Genomic DNA, 16072 nt, shown 5'->3' with positions numbered 1-16072 from the left:
CATTTATCAACATTAAATTATGGCACAAAAAAGTCAGTGGTTTTTTGCAAACACTCTTTTATTTGGCCTTCCTTTGCTAAAAGAGAATAAGGAAATCCATTCAATATGAAGTTTGGATTAATAAAGTTTCTATTGCTGTGAATTCAGATTGTTATCTGAAAATTAACGTATTTCTTCTGCTTCCATGAATCTTTCCTATCAGCAAAGAGTTTGTATGACAGTTTAAGAGGCAAGAAGAATTTATGGGAGATCTATTGAGAATAAATGATATGCTGATTTATAACAACAGGGCAAGTCTATCAGAAGAGGAAAAGGGAATTTTAGCTTTCTTGGTAATATTTTACAATTCAGTAAGCACACTTATCTTGTGTGGTTGTTGTGATAGTGCACGGTCCATTCAGTAAAAGCTCTGCATGGTTCCTTAGATAAGTTCAGGGAGTTTTCCTACACAAAAGTATTTAAAGAAGAAAGGAAGGTTTCTCCAAATGAGGAGAAAAGACCATAAATGATGGCAGGTTAAGTGTGAACAGGATACAGAGGGCTAAATAAAGAGAATTTAGGAAGCACTTTGCAGTAGATGCTCAGAGTGATTGTGGGAAGTTCTGTAAATCCAAAGCAGAAAACCTCAGGAAACTCATGAGGCTGCTTGGGGATGCAAAAGGCAATCTCTGAGCTAACAGGGCTGTGGCAGAAATGCTCCACCAGGCTTTCGTGTGTCAGACTTCACTGCTGAAGCAAGGGAGATTGGAGATTGCCACTGTCGAGGTTTGATGCTGGCTAAGCGCCAGGCACCCAGGAAAAACTATTCACTCGTTTTCCTCTGCTATGGCTAAGCAGAGATGGGGAAATTAAAACGAAAACTTCTTGAGTCGAGATAAGGATATGGGGAAAAACATTTTAAGGGCAAGACAGGCTGAAAACTTAATAATAAATTTTCCTTTTACTGTTTAACAGAATTAAAAGTAAAAAGGGTAATGAGAACTAAAATAAACCTTTAGAACACTTATTTTCTTCTCAGCCCCTCCCTCTTTCCCACCGACAGTGCAAGGAGACAAAACATGAGGGTGTGGTCAGTCTTTCACTTTCTAAGAATCTATCTTCAGTTCGTTCAGGGAAAGGAGCTTTTTCTTCTGTTGTGGCGTGGGGTCCTTCCCACAGGAGATAGTTCTCTATGAATTTCTCTGGCGTGGTTTTAATTTTCACAAACAGCAGCCCGCCCCCCGGGGGGGCCCCCCCAACCTGGTGGAACATGAGTCCCTCCCACGGGCCAAGCAGTCTTCCCGAAACTGCCTAGCATGGGTCATTTTAGTTCATGAGGTTTAGTCTCTTAAGGATAAGCTGTTCTAGCTTGGAAGCAAGGGTTCTCTTTCTCTGTCTCCGGAAGCAAGGCTCTTCTCTCTCTGAGTTCCTCACTAGATTTCAGCTTTTCAGCATCCACCTGCTCCAGCGTGAGCACTCTTTCTCATGGGCTGTGAGTGATCTCTGCATCCCCCCACGCACCTCATGAATTACAGGGAAAGAATTCGTTGTGTTATAGTCCTCACCACAGCTTGCAGAGAGATCTCCACTCCGATGCTTGGAGCACCTCCTCCCTCTCCTTCTTTTCTGACCTCAGTGCTGCTATGTTGGTTCTCCTCACGTGTCCTCCCTTTTTTTCCATTTCTCTGACTCGGAAGAAAATTGTTGTCCGTATGTATTATTGTTCTCAAGTTCTGTTAATTGAAAAGTCCTAATAGAGCTTCGTTGTGCTGAAAAGGTTGATCTTGTCTGTGTTCCGTGTCGGGCAATTGTTCACCACGTTTTTGTCGCTGGCCATGTGGTCCCTGCCAGCCCCACGTGGGTGTCCCCAGCCGCGCCATTCCCGGCCTCGGGAAGGCTCCAGCCCCGGGAGGGCTCCAGCCCCGACCTCACGGGCACTCCCAGCACTGCTCCCGCCGCGGGGTCTTGGCCGCGCAGATGCTCGCGGCACCGGGATGGCTCCTCCAGCGGCACGGCCCTGGCCGCCGCGCCGTGAGGGACCCCCTCGGAGGGGAGGAAGAAGGAGAGCTTCCCGCGGTTTTTCCTTTCTTAAAACATCTTAAAAACATCTTAAAACATCACAAAGGCGCTACCAACTTCTCTAATTGGGCTGGTAAAGTGCCCATCGTCAGAGCCTTCAGCGATTGGCTCTGTGCCGGACACAGTAGAAACTTCTAGCAGCTTTCTCCCGCCCACCGAAAACCAGGCTGTGTTAAACTAACACAGCCGCACGGTGTGTTCTTGGCAGCAGGAAGGGCAGGTGAGCTGGGTGGTTCTGAGGTGATTGCAGGAAGCAGGAGAGCTGGCAGGTGCGTCAGATGTGAAGTCACCTGAGGGAGTTCTGAAGGAGCTTAAATGAGAAGAGAGCTGCTGGCCAAGACGTGAACCCTCTTATTACAGGCAGCCCACTGTGCCACTGTAACTCTCGTTCAGATCATCTGGGGAGGTGCAGAGTACTGGCTGCAGCTCCTTCCTTAGGAAAGGAGTAGAGGCTGTGGTAGAGGATAAGGTCAGAGAGTTCCAGGATGAAGCAGAGCCTATTGGGAAGAAGGCAGTGTGCCTTCTATCAGGCCAAGTCCTGCAACGCTGACCTGCTGGGGTTCTGCAAACTTGTCAGTGAAGTGTGTGGACAGAGGGGATCCTGTGGATGTCATGCATTTTCAGTAAAATCAGACTCAGTCAGCAGTGTGCCCTGTTAGCCAAGGGGGGGGGTGCATTAAACAGCAGCTGTCAGTGTGCCAGGAGATGCATTATGTCTCAGTTGCACCATTTGTCCATTTGAAATAGGCATGTATGGAAACATCTATTTGGAATATATGTTTTCATCAATTCAAAATGTATTCTTTGTTTACTATATCTCTCCAGTTCTCTAAGCCATTGTTCAATACCGTTTGGCTTTCTCTTCTACTGCACCATCTCTCTTATGGTTCCAATAGTGTCTTTTTGTTGTGGTAAGAAATGTGCAATTCCAGGAAAACATTTTATGTACTTGATAGATGATGTTGCAAAGCCTAAACTTTCTCTGTGCTCCAATACCCTGTGTGTGTAAGCAATTCAGGATGTTGGGCAGTAACAGACAAGTTCCATAGTTAACTGCCTGTGCATGACAGAAAATTCCTATGCTTGCTTTTAAAAAAAAAAAAAAGAAATCTTTCTTTCTCCAAAGCACCTCCTGTTAGGATGGCATCTTCCTTTTCCAGTTTACTGTTCTGCATCCTAAGGGCAGAATTTTAGTCTTACATCAAAACAGATGGTTGTTTTGATGAGTTAGAGAAAACAGTGCAGTAGCAGCACATCTCTGGCTCGTACATTTAGGGGGTTTTGCAGTTTTTTGCTGACACTAACAGCAAGGCCCAGCTTTCTCACAGAATTTGTCATGGTAGAAATTCAGCTCATCGGAGTGTTCTGCAATGACAATTAGCTCTTAAATCCTGTTCATACATCAGCAAAAGAAAATTACCCAAAGCCAGTCCCAATTAAGGGTGACTGAGAGGTTTCTAATATCTCATGGTAAGAATGGAGATATAATTAACAAAATATATTTGATCCTCTGGACAGTGTGACAGAGTCACACAAAGTAGATTTTCCAGTTACGTGCACTTTGTCAAAACACAGCGTTTTTATGAATTTCCTTTCCTTAGACTACCTTGAATTGCATATTTTCAAAAACAGAAAAAAATTCCAAACCAGGTTGTCCATATGTTGGCATTAGAAAGTGTAGTGGTTTGGTCCAAAATACTCATTACTGTTTATCTGCTGTGAGATAAGAGTTAGGAGAAATGCAAAACAGGCACCAAACTTGGAAGAATATAAAGAAGTTTATTAACAGACCTAAAAGAAGAAGGAAAAAAAATTATACCACCTTCAGAACTCTCCTCCTCCCCCCACCTTCCTCCCTTCTCCCACTGACGATGTGAAAAGACAACCCTTAAGATGTTCAGTCTGTTTACCACTTCCATAATAACCTTGTTCAGTCCATTTAGAAAGAGAAGTCTCTTCTTGCTCATGCTATGAAAACATTATCACAACGAGACAGCCGCCCACTTCCAAATATCGTTCAGTCCATTTAGGAAGAGGAGTCTCTCTGCCTGCGTGTGAGTCCTTTCCCCCGACTTGCAGCTTTTCCCGCAACTGCCTTCGAGGGTCCACTCTTGAAGTTTTTTGGGGTACAATTTTAAGGTTGAGCCGTTCAGAAACAAAAACAGAGGCCCTTCTCCTTCCCTGGGAGCAAAGGGTCTTCATCATCTTCATCTTTAGGACTATCTCTGGGAGCATCTCTACGGACTGAGGTTTTCTCCTTTCCCGTTCGGAGCAAAAGTCCTCATCTGGTTCATCTCTACGGACTGAGGTTTTCTCCTTTCCCGTTTGGAGCAAAAGTCCTCATCTGGTTCATCTCTCCCTGTCCAAACTTCTCATGAAATTACAGCTGCGTCAGCATCTGCCTATCTCAGCGCAGGTGCTTTTGCTCACGAGTTGAACGCTCCACCCCCCATATCTTCATGAAATTACAACAGGATACTCTGATATATCATAGCTTCACAACAGAATTTCAGCTTTAAGCATCTCCTCTCTCTCTTCCCTCAGGTTTTCAGCTCTTCACAGCAATAAAAGGGTTAATCTCACCTCGACCTTGCAGCTTTGCAGCTGGAATGTTGAATTTTTCTTATCGCAGTGGAGAGGGGGAGAGCCGAGCCGCTCCGGCTGCCCACGGCAAGGCAGTGGGGGGGGGTTCCATGGCTGGAACAGGTCCATGGCTTCAGGATGGCCGTGGCCCGGCCCGGCCTGGCCCAGGCAGGGCCTGGCCGAGCCCGCTGGCCCCCACACGGGGCCTGCAGCCACTTGTCCCAGCGCCGGAAACGAGAGAGAGCTTGGAGGGGGAGTTTGCCTATTCTTAAATGTGGATCACAGAGGTGATCACAACTTTAAGTGGCTTAGAGAATTGTCCATATTCAAACTGGCCAGCTGATAGGTTCTATCAGTTCCCAGAGGAAACTGTAAGCACCCCTTAGCAAGGACGTCCCTTCCGGGACTATGCTTGCTAACCTATGACAGAAAGTTATTTCCGTACTTGGATTTCAGTGCATGTCGTGCCACTATCTCATTTTGAACCTGATCTTGCTCCTCCTCTATGTTATGGCAGGACATTGAGTTTAGTGAGTGCAGCATTTGGTGCAAATGTGTATGTATCCTGAAGCAGTGTGTAAAGACTATTGAAATGCCAGAAGACCTCACTAAGAGAGCTATGAAACTTCGAAAAGTGAAGTAATTACTCTTATTGTTTAAAGCTTGTTTTTTCCTGTTAATCCACTGTGATGTAAATGATCAGTTTGAGTAAAATAGGTCAGGTTTCCCTCCTGACTGATACCATCCATACAGTGTTTCTGTAGCTAGATTTTAGCATTCAGTTAACGATCTGCTTCTCTTAGTATAGCTTTTCCAGAAATTACTTTTCCTTCAGAATGTATTAACTGTATATCCTAGTCCTTATTCTGCGTTTCTGAAAGTCACTTGAACTTATTGCTGTCAGCTGTGTGAGTGGAAGCATCAAAGTCTTTAATTCTGTGGTCACTTTCTGACTGCATTTAAGGGGAGTCAGAATGTGACCAGAGATGTTTAAAGTGATGATCAAATTTTCAATGGCTTGAAAACTATTACTGCATTTAAATAATCAAATAATAGAGTGTCATTCAGATTTATGCTGTAACAAATTTTGAAAAAAAAGTGAGTTAGTTATGTTTAACTCAAGGCTCTAATGGGATATTTTCTAAACAAAGACTTAGGAATATCGAGTTGTTACTAACCATAATTTTCAACATTCTTGAGTGTTAATTTGGGGCTGTTTATTTTAGCAAAAACAGGTTGGCCGCTCACCTGGCGTAAGCAGTATAGAACACCAGCAAGAGATAACTAAATTAAAGGCAGACTTGGAAAAGAAGAGTGTTTTCTATGAAGAAGAACTATCTAAACGTGAAATGATGCATGCTAATGAAATAAAAAGTTTGAAGAAAGAACTGTGGGATGCAGAGAGGCAGCAGCTTGCCCTCAAGAAGGAGATCATGGTTTTGAAAGACAAGTTAGAGAAAACCAGAAGAGAAAAGTGAGTACTGTATGAAATTTACCTTTTTTTAACCTTTTGAAGTCTCCTAGTATTGTTCCAAACACTGTCACTTCCTTAAGTGTAGTGCAGACTGTTGGACTTTGGCTGAGCTGATGCCAGAGTTGAAAACGACCACCTTTAAAAACAGAACAAAAATCTTCACATCCTTGTACTGAAACAGCTAATTTTACACCAGAACTGTTTTACTGGCTGACCGTTCCAAGGGTATGTGACTTGAGTTACAGACTTGTAGCTCAGGGTGAGTTTACCTCTGAAGCTCGTGTTGCACTTTAAAATGGTTTTTTGACGTTTTTCTTTTATTTGGTATTTTCATCTTTTGATGCAAAACTGATGTGTTAGAGATCAAGTATTGTTTACATTTCTGCCAGCGCAGGAACAGTCACTTAATGTGAGCTGAGGCTAATCCATGCTGGGTTCCATCCAGTGTTAACATCAGTCAGCAGACTACTGTGGGCGTAAGCTAGCTGCTTTATCTCTTCTGACATGGTAATTTGTCAGACCTGCTTTTTTCTCTCCCACATGGAGGAGCTTATAACTGGCCTTGAGATTGTTCCTTGAGGCATTCATCAATAAAAAGAAGTTTTTCTGTTGGATGGTGTAGTAGTGGGAATAAGTTAAAAATTGAACATGTTCATTCATAAAAAATTCAGAATGCTTTATAGATGCTGACATAGATGAGTGTTTTTGCTGCTGTAGCAAAATGGCAAATGAGAGAAAGCATGGAAAAGTCCCTGCTGAGAGCTTAGCCAAACTGTAGCAAGTCCTTTAAATATAAGTAGTAAATTAAATACAATTTTTTTCCAAAAAGTTCATGCAAATAGAGGTGGAAACACTGTTTCTCTGGTAAATTGTATTCAGCAGGGATCGTAGATCATACAGCCTAGAATGCAGTGCATGAACTGTTTCCTCCTAGCATGCAGCTGGACCTACTAACAACGCAGGAGTTTGCTGTTTTGTTCTAGGTGGAGAGGTAAAACTTGCCTCAGCAGCACGTTTTCATTGTGACACAACTTAATGGTCTTGCTGACCAAAGAGTTACAAGTGCACAAAAGGCCATTCTGTCTTGTAAAATATAAAGGTGATGGTATGACACTCTTTTAAAAAAGTGCAGCAGTGTCTTGGGAGGAGCAATATTCAATAAAGGATCATTAATACTTCTTTCTGCAGGCTAAACTGTTTGTAAGGTTCATACCACCAAGCAGCGACCAGACCAAAAATTCCTCCTTTCCCAATTCTGGTATTGTACAGCTGCAGACATTCTAACTAGATGTCCATCTAGTAAAATAACAAAGGTTGATGTGCTTCATGCTAGGTAGCTCATAAACCTTTTTTCAGTCTGTTCTCTCTCTATAAATGGAAAAAGAACTGGGTACAAATCTAGAATGGCTGCTGTCATAACCAAGTGTTTCTTGTAGTATTTCAAGTGTTTGTGTAAGAAAGCATTTTAAAGCATGAGCAGAAATGTGTCATATAACAGGTATCCAACACTTGGCTCCTCATGGGAAGGGCTGCAGCATCATGTTAAGACAGGTGTCCAGGCACATGATGAGTGATTGCTGAAGGTCTGATCTTGTCTGTCTTTTGTTAAACAAATCTGCAGAATCTCATGCAAGTGTTAGGACTGCACAGAAAGGCAGAAGTCCACCGTTCAAATTGTGCTGTAGTTTGACTTCAGCAATTTTGAAGGGAAGCTCAAGCATTGGGAATGCAGGAATTGCTGTTGCTACTCAATAGTTGGTAGTATTCCTTAAAAGAACATAGATTTTCTGTTTCTGCTTATGCATATTGTTTTTAGCGTTTGTAGTCAGGCATGAAAAGCTTTTTGTGAGTCTTCCAGTAGAGAGGTGTTCAATATAAGCACTGAAAAGGAAGCACCTGGAGGCTTTGTGCTGAAATAAGTGGAATTATTTCAACAATAGGCTTGGGGTGGGTGTGGAGTTGAAGTATGCTTTTACAGTTTGGCAAAAATATTTTAGTAGTCTAAAAGTAATTTTCAGTGCATATTAAAAAAGATCTTGGTAAGAGGATGTGGTTGTATTACTTTGTAATCTGAGTGAATTACATAGGTTATTCTAAGCAAGGATCAATAAGAGCTTTGACAAAATCTGTATGTAGATTTCTGTGTAACTTGCATGTTGGTGGTTTCTGGTTTGGATTTTTTAAATGGATATTTTTCTTTGTTTGCTTCAGTTTTAAGCTTTCTAACTTTTGCTATTTCAAAAGCATAAGTCTTCAGGGGAGAGAAACTACCTTCCCGTACAAAATGATTGCCCTTTGCTGAAGTCTCATAACATGAGTGCTATTCAAGTTGGAAGCATAGGAACACAGTATCAGGCCAGTGATCTGTGTAACATGAGATTCCATTTCTTAGAATTGTCATTAGGAAATATTTCAGAAGAAGATGCAAGAAACTGTGTAAAATAAATCACATTTGTAGAAATTTCTTACCGGCCTGTCATTTCATGATGGATTTATAAAGCAGAGAGCTTTATAGAACAGCATTTGCTGGTTTTAAATTGTGTGATATAAAGAAGCCTGGGGGCTGGTGTTTGTTTCAGGTCTATTTTTCTAGGTTTCAAAGCAGTAAGATAAAATATTTGGCCACTTTATACGGATGCAATAAGGAGCTGGAATGACAAAGTGATACCATAAAGTAGTATTTCACATTGCTTGCATGTGGTTTGCTGCAGTTTTACTGATAAAAAGAAAGCCGGGTTGTGTATGATTTCTTAACTTGAAGAGCAGACACCTAGCTAAATGTTAGATGAGAGAAGTTTGATGGGAGAGGAGGATGCCAGGCTTCAAAGCAAAAGCATTATTTTGATCTTGCTGGCTGTCCAAGGTACACCTATGGAGTCTGTCACAGTTCTGTAGTTTACAGAGTCGCTGTTTGGGTGTGATGGATTATACACACATTCTCCTCTGTTTCAAATTTATCTTCATTTCTGTATTATACTGTAGTAGTCTGACTGACTGGGGTAATGACAATCACCAGCTGAATTAAGAATGTAAAATACAGAAAATTACAAATATGTTGGGCTCTTTCACTAATCCATAACTTCTGTAATCCACCACCATTTATGGCTGCTTTGAGCCCTAAAGCCTTAAAGGAATAAATCTAAGACAAATACGGAATTAAAAATTCCTAAACAAAGCCATGAAAGCTGCGTAAAAGAAATTCATTAAAAATTAGTTTGGTCTTCTATCTGCAAAATTAGCTTTGAATCTACTCCTTGAAAACAGAAGCAGGACCTGTTACTAATTCCTATGACAGCCAATGCTTTAATCTCTTCCTGCCTTTTCCCTACACAGCTGATCATATGCATGGAATCTGTTGCAAAAAAGGAGTGGTGGTGAATTTCAAACTTGGCATTTAAACAGTGAGATAGTATATAACTTTACTAGGATGAAGTGTTATGTTTCAAAGGATGCCTAGCAACATAGAATTTCACCATGAGTCTAACATGTACTAGATTTCAGAGTGGTTGAAGCACTATATGAATTTCAAATTAAGAGTAGGAAATTCAAACCAGCATTACTCTTAACTGGGTTCACTGTAACCACTGACATTTCTCATCTTTGAAGGGTGTTCTCTCAATTTGGCAAAGCTTTAGTAGTTCTGTATCTCAGAAAAAGCAGCAAGAATGTATTTTATCTTTGCATTGTGCAAAATTCTGATCAGTATCTAGAAAAACAATTGCAGTGCTCAAGACAAGGCTTCCCCTGGATTTTATTCTTACAGAGTTAACCTTTAATACTGGGCACTTTTTCAAGTCTTTTCAGACTGGACAGTGGTATTTGCTGAGTGGATATTTCTGTATCTGTGGCACTTACAGGATAGTTCCATCAACCTGCTGATGAACTTTGTGCCAGTGACCCAAATAATTGGTGAAAAGGTGAATACAAGATGCAAGGCTAGTGAATCTGAAAACAGTAGATACAAGGTGGGAGTTCCACATCTAAAACATTACTGTGCACCACTTGAAGGAAATTCCATGGGGTTTTTTGGCAAACAGAGGGCCTGCAGCTTCATTTGTTTTCAGGTTCTCACATCCATTGTGCAAGATCGAAGCTGATATTGAGCAGAATCAACCAGGGGTTCTCCTCTACTGAGAAACATCCATGGGAGAAGGGAAGGTTTGGGGGAAACAGCTACTGTGAAACTTTTTCAGAAAGAATGGTCCAAACTTGCTGTAGAATCTGGTGATATTAGGAATGTAAAAGTTATCCATCCACTTTCTGCTCATAGTGAATGCATGACACCTGAATTAACAGTTCACATGTGTCTTCTGGCTGTTCTGAATTGCCCAAAGACTAGCCCATACCAGCTGTGCTCATCAGAGACCCAGCCCCAAGTGCTCTAATTTAGCTTCTGTATGCTCTGGTTCCATGTGTGCTCATTTTTGCTGGTTATTCTGTGTGAAACTTGGAGTTACAGAAATGTGTGTGTTAAAATAACGTTCGTGTGAGCTGAGAATGTACCCTGAGCATTTTACAATATGGACACGCACTTTGGTCTGCAGGATTACAGCTGCTCAGTGTTCAAAAGATACATCTGAAGAATAAAATTTGCGTAAGTGGGTTAATAAACGTTGGCTCGGTGGAGCTCTGTTAGTTTTGTACTGAAGGATTCTGTACTGTCTAATTCAAAAATTTAGCAGGCTGTCTTGTAGTCCTAAGATGGTGGTATATTAAATGGCTTAGTTTTAATAGGCTGTGTTATTATCACTGTAGTACTTCCCTCCAAGATGTGTGTGCATTGATCTCTTTGTGTTTAAGTGAATAATGGGGTGAGTTAGAATAGAAAACTTTCTAATTCTACTTGACTTTATTTCTTAGCCAAAGTGAAAGAGAGGAATTTGAAACAGAGTTCAAACAAAAGTATGAACGAGAAAAGATTCTGCTGACAGAGGAAAACAAAAAACTTACAAATGAACTTGATAAGGTGAGTGCTGATTAGTTAAGCCCTGAATTTACAACTAGTGTATGCTATGTACAGATTGGACAATATGGAGCTGCATTGGTTATAACTACCTTTTAACTGAAAGTAGAAATTGATGTTACACAAAAAATTGGTGATTAATATTAGATATGAATAGTGTCTACATGCATCTGAACTTGAGAAGGCATGTGCATATATATGTGCATATATGAGTATTTATGTGTGGGAATGGAATTAGATGGTCTTAATTTTGGTAAGATTAATTCTAGACAACACTGTAAGCCAAAAAAGAAGGATTATTTCATTGTGTGACCCAAATATAAAAACACACAGTTAATGATGTGATTACTTAGAATACATTTGCATGTCAATCGTTTGAAATACCAGGGCCCCTCCTACCCTTTGAGATTAAGTGTTGCTTTGAGATATTAAAAAAATACAAATGATAAGGCGTATTAACTGAAGTGTGTTGAGCAAGTAATAATTACGATTCATGCATTTAGATTGTCTCTTTATTGTTCATTTTGACAGGTTATTCAATTTCATTGTGCATTATCCAAGTCTTGCTAAACTTGTCTATTCTTTTTGTAATGCATTAGATTTTCTAAAAATATGATGAAAGTACAGTGTTCTTCAAAGTAAGCATGTTTGCATGTCTGTGCTCAAATTAAAGTATATTTTCATACCAGTGTAAGACACACAATATATATGCCTATGTGTAGGCTTAGTCCAAGAAAACTAAGAAAGCCTAGTCACTTTGATAGTTTTTCTGCTTTCTCTCTCCCCACCATTAGCTTTGTATTTTTCTTGTCAAATGACATATAATAAGTAGGCATATTTAAATTATAAGCCCATTTAAATGATAAATAGGGTGTGGAGTTATTCATATTTGGAGTAAAAAGCAAGACAGATTTTAAATTGGCCATTCTTTTATCATTTTGAATTGTTAATATATTTCAGTACTAAAAGAAGCCTTTCACCTGAGATTCATTCTCCTAAGCAGGCCTTCCTCTAAAGTCTGTCTGGTCTCTGATTCCAATTTGACTTTCTGAATAATAATTTAACATAATGAAGGTTTAGTTCCCAATACCAGCTCGGGTTAGCTGTGGCTTTTGTCTTCCAGAATGTGCCTGTATGAATGGCAGCTATTAGAATGAGAGAGGTTAATTGCTAGGTATAACATATTGTACTTAGAGATGTGCATTTAATTTCAATTTCCCTGTCTACAAGTAAGTAAAATGAAAAATAAGGGAATATGAGACACCTGGAGAATCTCAGGGCTGTCTCATGCCTGTATCTGTTCAGTCTCTCTCTCTCCATGGTTACTAAACAAGGGAGAGGGTTCAGCAGTCTTATCTGAGCTGTAACAATTTTTATGCCTTTGCTTTGCTCTTCTAGTACAGATTTTTCTATACAGAACATTCCACACCTGTATGGTGCAAAGCAGAAACCTTCTAAGAGTTGTAGAGGTATTTGGAGACTAATTCTCAGAAAACTCATTAATTTGGTAGAGTGAAAATGTAGTTCAAGTCCTTAAAAGTGGCTTTTCAGTACAGCTAAGGTCATACATAGGAAGAGATTCTGGCTTTCATTGTTACATGGTGTTTATTGTGATGGCCAGTACCAATTTCTAAAGCAGATGCAAGGTGTGGGAGAGGGGAACATGTGGTTTTGAGTCTGCACAGAGATGGAGTCACAGCAGTTTATACTTCTAACGAGTTGTTTAAATTCTCCTTCAGCTCACCACCATGTTTGAGAGACTGAGTATGAATAATCGGCAGCTGGAGGAAGAGATGAGAGACCTGGCTGATAAGAAGGAGTCTGTGGCCCACTGGGAGGCCCAAATCACTGAGATCATCCAGTGGTGAGTACTCTGCTCTCATGGCATTGCAGAATCCCCTCAGTATGTGGTGGGGCTGGTGCTGAGTTTTTGTCTTTGCACATGGCACTTGGGAGTGCTGAGGTGAAACCTCACACCCGTCTGGGATTCTGCTGGGGTTTTGGCTGAGATGGTAGTAATATACAAATCCAGAAAACTGTGTTCCTCCTTAAGAGTGAAAGTGTCTCACCAAACAGAGCTTTTCAAAGTGCAGGAGAATCATGGTCATTGGGTGTGGCTTGTGGGTATGGAAGAATGCTGAAAGGAATCGTGTGCTGAGCTCACGCCTCTGAGAGGGAGCAAGCCTGGGAAAAGTAGTGGCTGAGTATGTCTCGGCAATAATTTCCTTCATCTGCTTGGCATGTGGCAGAATGGAACAAATACAGTGCAACTTTTATGTGATTTTTTACAAGGAGAGTATTTGAGACTACCACAAAGCCAGTCAAGTCATGTTTCTAATGGTACTTCTGCTAAATAATGATGTTATCTTTCTAGAGTCTTCTGTCCAATTCTAGTAAATTAAGAACAAGAAAAAAGGTTGAAACTATTAAGAGAAAAAGATTGTGTATTCTAAGTTTTTCATCTATCTTTTTTTTTTCCCTTCATGCCTGCTTATCTCCCCTCACCTTTAATGGTCCACTGCAGTGTTTCGCATCTACAAAAACAGTTTGCATTCAGATATTTATTTTACGGATCATCCACTTCTAGGAAGACTTCATCATGATATACTAGTATTTTTCTGTTACTAATTGATTGTTCCCTCCCCCTGTTTTTCCTATCTCATGTTAGTGAAAAAATTGAACCTGTTGTGCCCAGGCAAAAATGGGAAACATTGTTTTAGAGAAACCTATTTTGGTACTGTTGTAATGTTAGTTCAATTTCGTTGTCCACCTATAGGGAAGTTTGGCTTTTCAATAGTGCCATGTGAACACATAACAAGGCATAAGGGCCATCCCTGAGGTTTCCTGTGTGTTTTAAACCATGTTTGTTGCATAAAATTATGTAATGCTGATCTGTGTTATGAAGTCCATTGTGTCTCAAGGCACTGTATTTGTAGCAGAAGTAAAAAAATTTAAAGGGTCCACTTTTTGTGTGTGTTCTTTTAAATTTTGTCTCTCATACCAGTGATAGTAGTGGACAACCTGAGTCACAGAAATTTAAAACTGTTAATGAACTGTTAATTTAAACAGCTTTTAATTTCTGGCCAATTGGAAATGTTTATTCAGAAAAAAAATCAAGGTAACAAGTGATACAAGTCTATAATTTCACACTCCTTATTGCTTTAAGGTCGTGCTTATCTGTCATAATGCACCAAGGTAATCAAACACAATTTTTCAGATTTACATGTGAAAACAGTCATAAAACTTGCCAGTTGTAGGAAAAGACAAATCAGAATTAAATGTGGATTGTTCCACTTAACATGATGTAAAAATGTACCAACAGCCATTAAGAATGTACCTTCTCCTTTACTTTTATGAGAGTGTTTAATATTTTAAGATATATTACTGATGTGGTTCAGGCAAATGATAAAGCATTTTTCATGTTAGGGATGTCACTGTAAAGAGTAAAATGGTTTGGCCTTGAGTTTTTTGTTATCTCTGACAATACTTAGTGAAAAAAGATCTGGAACATGCAAGACTAACTTTCTGAATAACAGACACTATTTTACTGATCCCTTATGATAATATAGTGTCTTCTAAATAGTACAGAAATAAAAATTAAAGAATTATGTGAAAAGGAGAAAACAGAAGTACTAGGGCAAACATTAAGGGAATCTAAAAAGTGTGACTTGGTTCCAGTTTTTCATCACTAAACACATCTCAATTTTCCCTCCATACTTTTCTCTGCTTATGTTAAAATTTTTTCAGCTATGTGAGGCCTTATCTTAGGTCACATTTTTTCCTTGTTATGTTTAGATTTTTCCGTGTGGTACCCAGATAATCTGGTCATGTCCATCTGCTGTTCTTAGAATTCAGCACTGCATACTGAAACTAGGCTCTTCTCTGGGGAACATGGCTATAGGAAGTATTAAAGCAGCCATTATAATGATAAATATTTTAAAAGAAAAAAATCCACACCTAATTTTGGAGAAAACTAGTCTTATTTAATCAGTCACAAGACTGTGTTTTTGTCAGAAGAGCATGCAGTTTAAATCTGTACCTAGATGTTCAGTGTGACAATGGAATGCCTTGGAGCTAGCTAAGTAGGGGAGACTTTGTGAGTTCCCTCTTCAAAACTTTACAGATTTCTCATACAATATTACATTAAAATACATATTTTGGGTGCATTATTTCCACCTCTTAAACACTGCTGTGTCCTTTTTCTACCATGATCCAGAAGGATAGGAGGCAGGATCCAGGAAGGATAGTTACTGGATTTGTAAACAGTTTGCTCAGAGGCCTGTTCAAGGGACTTGTTCTAGTCCTGTTTTGAGTAACACAAGCCCAAGAAGTCCCTAAATTCTTTTAAGTGCTTTGCCATCTAACGGAGACCTCTCAAAAAATCTCTTCAAATCCGTACTTTGGATGGTTAAGATTTGTCACTTTCTTCATGATTCCTGCAACCCTTCTAAATTGATGTTTCTCACAGATTTTATAACTTGTGAGTAATTTCAGTGGCTTATCATGTTCCTTTAGCCTTTCCCTGCTCTTCTACTCTGCTTTATTGCATCTTCTTTAGGGATAATGTATGAAAGCCTTTTAATCTTGCTGTTGTTATCTCAAGATACCATAAACAAGGCAATATTTTAATATAAACATGTGAATCAAACTTTCACTGCAAATTCTGTTGTGGACTCAACAGACCCTCATGGATCATTCAGCCTTAATGGAGCTATTATATTGACGAGTTTATATTAGCCAAATCACTCATCATTCCTTGACAAGAGTAAGAAATACTGAGGCTTTTATAGTCAGCTATAAATTTTCCTATGGGAGATGGGAAAGAGATTAATTGCACTGGAGGTTAATGCAGTCACTTTAAAAAGGAATATTTTAAATAGCCGTGGTACCATATTTCTGTGCTGTGCAGAAAGGAGGTCACTGGAAATCTTGGTAGTGATTCCCAGCGTACTTGGCAAGAACCTTAATTTGGGAGGGATTAGTGTAACCTAGTT

The 16072-nt window shown here is 39.9% G+C and overlaps 1 protein-coding gene across 14 annotated transcripts in view; it reads left to right on the top strand.

The window, feature by feature from the left end:
* Positions 1–16072, top strand: part of CDC42BPA (CDC42 binding protein kinase alpha) — a 185784-nt gene that overhangs the window by 119266 nt on the left and 50446 nt on the right. For all 14 annotated transcript variants that reach the window (XM_042051584.1, XM_042051582.1, XM_042051581.1 and 11 more), the window contains 3 exons: positions 5868–6115; positions 10976–11081; positions 12818–12942. In XM_042051584.1, coding sequence (XP_041907518.1) covers positions 5868–6115; positions 10976–11081; positions 12818–12942 — 479 coding nt within the window. The remainder of the gene's footprint in view (positions 1–5867; positions 6116–10975; positions 11082–12817; positions 12943–16072) is intronic.

Source organism: Corvus kubaryi, unplaced genomic scaffold (assembly GCF_017639235.1).
Source record: "Corvus kubaryi isolate FWS band 111438036 unplaced genomic scaffold, C.kubaryi_AGA036_p1.0 76, whole genome shotgun sequence".
In the NCBI taxonomy this organism is placed as follows: domain Eukaryota; kingdom Metazoa; phylum Chordata; class Aves; order Passeriformes; family Corvidae; genus Corvus; species Corvus kubaryi.
Note: the sequence above shows the minus strand (reverse complement) of the source record. Positions and strands in the feature narration are given on the sequence as shown.